This window comes from Dromiciops gliroides, chromosome 3, assembly GCF_019393635.1.
Source record: "Dromiciops gliroides isolate mDroGli1 chromosome 3, mDroGli1.pri, whole genome shotgun sequence".
NCBI classification, from domain to species: domain Eukaryota; kingdom Metazoa; phylum Chordata; class Mammalia; order Microbiotheria; family Microbiotheriidae; genus Dromiciops; species Dromiciops gliroides.
Genome location: NC_057863.1, coordinates 479,084,427 through 479,089,527, shown reverse-complemented (window position 1 = coordinate 479,089,527; position 5,101 = coordinate 479,084,427). Strand labels below are relative to the sequence as shown.

General features: G+C 43.2%; 1 protein-coding gene across 1 annotated transcript; it reads left to right on the top strand.

Annotated features, from left to right (window-relative positions):
* Positions 1-3,851: 3,851 nt before the first annotated feature.
* LOC122749501 (60S acidic ribosomal protein P0-like) lies at positions 3,852-4,821 on the top strand. The gene has a single exon (XM_043995903.1). It carries the CDS (start codon positions 3,868-3,870, stop codon positions 4,819-4,821), a length of 954 nt encoding a protein of 317 aa, XP_043851838.1. The 5' UTR covers positions 3,852-3,867.
* Positions 4,822-5,101: the final 280 nt, after the last annotated feature.

Here is a 5,101-nt window from a genome sequence, read left to right as displayed (position 1 = left end):
TAGTCTTTGATCTTATAAAATGTAGGAATTAGCCAGCCAAGAAAGGAAGAAATTAGATCTCTAGCAAGAAAACATCAGGGGTCTATTATAGGACTCTAGCCAGACTCTGGCTGTATATATGTGTAATGAAAATCTGCCTTGATTGATTTGACTCACAGGGAAGCCAGAATGGATATATCCCTAGCACTTTGTCCCCTTACTCTTTTCCAAGGGAAACTTTTATTCCTACCAGGAGGGGAAGCAGGAGGTGGAGGGTAGAGGCTGACCATTCTGTTATCCTCAGAAGTGTGGGAGAAATTCTATCTATCTGCTTCCTTAAATATTGTTAGTATACGGAATGTAGTTTTCAAATTCAAGCTAAATTCTGATAGCTATTAATTAAAGGAGAAAAGGAGACTACAAGATTTATATCCAAGGCTTGACTTCCTTCCCACCAAATACCAGTTCCATAATGAACACGCATAGCAAATAGCAAAGAAATTCTCTCTAAGAGAACACTTTAATTCCTGCCAGGAAGAAAAGCAAGATGGAGGGCAGAGGTTGGCCATTCTATTCTCCTCAAAGAGGGTGGTACTGGGATAAAATTCTATATCATTGTTCCATTAAATATTTTTAGTATAGGGGATACAGTTTTTAGGTTCAAGTTACACTCATTAATAGGGAATGGAAGGGCAGCTAGGTGGCACAGTGGATAGAACACTGGCCCTGGATGCAGGAGGACCTGAGGTCAAATCCAGCCTCAGACACTTGACACTTACTTGTTGTGTGACCCTGGGCAAGTCTCTTAACCTTCATTGCCCTCAGGGGGGGAAAACACAAAACAAATAGGGAATGGAAGAACACAAGCTCTCTATCCAAGACTTGACTTCTTCCCCACAAAATACCAATTCCACAATGGACACACAGAATAAATAGCAAAACAAACAAACAAACAAAGACTATTTATAGAAACAGAAAGAAAAACAGAAATCAGAGAAAGTATACACATGATATTTATACCAGATAATACAGAAAGAGCCCTGCCCTTAGAAACAATGGCACTCAGCTTAACCAAGAGAAAGTACCAGATCTCCCCCAAAGGGAAAATTCCCCAAAGTCTCTAGTGCAGCAAGCTGGGGAGAGGGACATAATAAAGATTGCCAGTTTCTTCTTGAAGTCTTTTTCTCCTCTCAACAACCCATTGTAGGGTTGCCATTGTTCATTCTCTGAGCTGGAAGCCAGAAATCCCCAAAGAGTCAAGAAACCAGCTCTCCCTCTTTCTGACTCTCACCAAGTGCACTCCAACCCCTTATACAGGAACAGGACATTGCTTTTCACCAATAAGGAGAGTCCCACCCCAATGGATTTGGGGTCTTTGTTTACATACACATGTGCCGCAGTAGATTGTCCCAGCTTATCACTTAACAATATGACTACCTATGAGAGACAGGGCTTTACCAAGGTATCTACCATTAAATCCTCAGTAATGCAAAAAGTGCTCAATATTAGCACCTCCAATTTGATGAGTTTATTGGTGGCCTGGAGAAAGGAGATCAGGTCTAGTTTGGGGCCACTGATTCTTAAATCTTTCAAAGAATGGTCAATTCACATAGAATGGGAGCAGCTTCTTAGCCTGAGTGATTGGCAAGCATAATCAGAGATGCCCAAATGGTCTTTTATATAATATGTGTGCATGCATGTATATATGTGTATGTATGTATTATTTATGTATATATACATATATAACTACGTATTAAAAACTCCCCCCCTCTCACCAATGGATTTTGAAGAGAGTTGGTTCCCTGTACCCAAGTTGCCAAGAAAAAATTTACTTTTATGTTTGAAGATAAAATAGTTTTGTCTTTTATTGGGGCTAGCACAGCTCTGTAATATTCCTGCGGTTTTTCATAAACACATGAAAATGCTTTGTGTAACTTTCTATACCTGAATCTTACAATTCAGTGTATAGATGAATTTCTTCCGTTTTTGTTAGCATGTAAAATGCTAATCTTTAGAACTACAGAGCATTAATCATTTGGACTTGGTAAAGGAAGCTGGACGCTAGAAGGCAGAAAAGAATGCAGGAAGGGAAGAAAGAAGGAAGGATGGAAGGAAGGAAGGAAGGAAGGAAGGAAGGAAGGAAGGAAGGAAGGAAGGAAGGAAGGAAGGAAGGAAGGAAGGAAGGAAGGGAAGAAAGAAAGAAGGAGGGAAGGGAAAGGGGAAGGAAGGAAGGAAGGAAGGGAAGAAAGAAAGAAGGAGGGAAGGGAAAGGGGAAGGAAGGAAGGAAGGAAGGAAGGAAGGAAGGAAGGAAGGAAGGAAGGAAAGAAGCGAGGAGGGAGGGAGAGAAGGAAGGAAGGAATGAAAGAAGAAAGGGAGAGAGGAAGGAAGGAAACAAGGAGGGAGGGAGGAAGGGGAGGAAGGAAGGAAGCAAGGAGGGAGGGAGAGAAGGAGGGAAGGATGGAGGGAAGGAGGGAAGGAATGAAAGGAAAGAAGCATTTATCAAGTGCTTACTATGTGCCAGGCACTGTACTAAATGCTTTACAAATATTTCATTTTATCTCCACAACAACACTGCAAGGCAAGTGATATTATTATTCCCATTTTGCCCTTGAGGAAACCAAGGTAAATAGAAGTTAAGGGACTTATCCAGTACCACATAGCTAGTAAGTAGTATTTGAGGCTGGATTTAAACTCAAGTCTTTCTGATTCCAGATCCAGCACTCTAGAGATACCTAGCTGCCTCTGGGAATACCTAGAAGATATAATATGAGAAGATTATGTTTTGGTCTCTTCACAATTACATTTTAAGTCTCCTAAGTAGACCCTGAAGGAAAATCTCCAGATCAATAGTACGTGACCATTATAGGAAACCTACTACCACCTATATTGGAGACAGTTCTTCCATATTCAGGTAGAACTGGTTTCTTCAGAGACTTTTTAAAAGTCAAGCATATAACCTAAAAAAAATAGTAGCAGTGGCAGATGGGTGTGTACCTCTGAGAATACTCAGGCTATTTTCTGGAACAAGAAAGATTTCCAGGCAATGCTGGCACTGGCCCAGACCAATTATTATGGGCCTTTTAGCTTAGAGGTGGCAACTTCTGATATGGTTTTTTTATCACCTATACTAGTACCAGAAATGAGATATAGACCTATTGCACATCTCATGGGTTTTAATTCCCATTGAGTAAAGCAAAATAAACTTTGTGAGAAGGCAATGTCAGCCATATACTGACCTGGTAAAGATTATAACATATTCCTACAGAAGTTCAAGGGCAGCTAGGTGGCATAGTGGATAGAGGGCTGGGTCTGGAGTCAGGAAGACTCCTCTTCCTGAGTTCAAATCTGACCTAAGTCACTTACTAGCTGTGTGTTCCTGGGCAAGTCACTTCATCCTGCTTGCCTCAGTTTCCTCATCTGTAAAATAAGCTGGAGAAAGAAATGGCAAACTACTCCAGTATCTTTGCCAGGAAAATACCAAATGGGGTCACAAAGAGTCAGATGTGACTGAAACGACTGAACAACAACAAAAGGAGAGGTTCAAGCTGAGACAAAGTAGGACTGATCTCTAATTACCTGATTATCTTATGGAGTTAAACATCATAAATATTTTAACTCTTCTCTCCATATATGTTATTGACACCAAGGACAGAACGTGGTCATCTATTAATCCCATAGATCCTGCCTTCAAGGAGCTTATATTGTCCTGGGGGAAGGGGGTTAGCGTGGATCATAAGAGCAATATCTCCTTCACATATGACAGAATAGTTTTGTAATGAAAGTCATGAAATCATCTTTAAGACTTAATTGGGCTCTCTCTCTCCAGGCGTCCTTGTGCCAGTGACATTGTCTTTAAACCCGAGTAGCAATCCCTGAAGCACCTTCAAGATGCCCAGGGAAGACAGGGCTACCTGGAAGTCAAATTACTTCCTCAAGATCATCCAACTTTTGGATGATTATCCAAAATGCTTCATTGTGGGAGCAGACAATGTGGGCTCCAAACAGATGCAGCAGATCCGAATGTTCCTCCGTGGGAAGGCCATAGTATTGATGGGAAAAAACACCATGATGTGCAAAGCCATTCGTGGGCATCTGGAGAACAACCCTGCCCTGGAGAAACTGCTGCCTCATATCCGGGGGAATGTGGGCTATGTGTTCACCAAGGAAGACCTGACAGAGATCAGGGATATGCTTCTGGCCAATAAGGTGCCAGCTGCTGCCCATGCTGGTGCCATTACCCCATGTGATGTCACCGTGCCAGCCCAGAACACTGGTCTGGGGCCCGAGAAGACTTCCTTCTTCCAGGCGCTGGGCGTCACCACCAAGATTTCCAGGGGCACTATTGAAATCTTGTGTGACGTGCAGCTGATTAAGACTAGAGGCAAAGTGGGTGCCAGCGAGGCCACCTTGTCGAACATGCTGAACATCTCCCCATTCTCCTTTGGGCTGATCATTCAGCAGGTGTTTGACAATGGCAGCATCTACAACCCTGAAGTGCTGGACATCATGGAGGAAACTCTACCCCTTCAGTTCTTAGAGGGTGTCCGCAATGTTGCCAGCGTCTGTCTGCATATTGGCTACCCAACTGTTGCATCAGTCCCCTACTCTATCGTCAATGGGTACAAGCCGGTCTTGGCTGTAGCTGTGGAGACTGACTACACCTTCCCACTTGGTGAAAAGGCGAAAGCCTTCCTGGCTGACCCTTCAGCTTTTTCCATGGCCATCCCTGCAGCTGCTGCCCCAGCGGCTGCTGCGCCTGTGGCTGTTGTTCCAGCTAAGATGGAAGCTAAGGAAGAGTCGGAGGAGTCTGATGAAGATATGGGATTTGGTCTGGTTGATTAGCCCGTGGAAAACAACTATTTCAGCCAGTTTATTTGTGAAACAAAGAAATAAAAGTGCTCATTTCTCTGAAAAAAAAAAGGACTTAATTGGTCTTGGGGGCAGCTAAGTGGTGCAGTGGATAAAGCACTGGCCCTGAATTCAGGAAGACCTGAGTTCAAATCTAGCCTCAGACACTTGACACTTACTAGCTGTGTGATCCTGGGCAAGTCACTTAACCCTCATTGCCCCACCGAGAGAGAGAGAGAGAGAGAGAGAGAGAGAGAGAGAGAGAGAGAGAGAG

Excerpts from the sequence above, each read along its gene's own strand:
- LOC122749501 (XM_043995903.1), top strand. The coding sequence starts at position 3,868 with ATGCCCAGGGAAGACAGGGCTACCTGGAAGTCAAATTACTTCCTCAAG.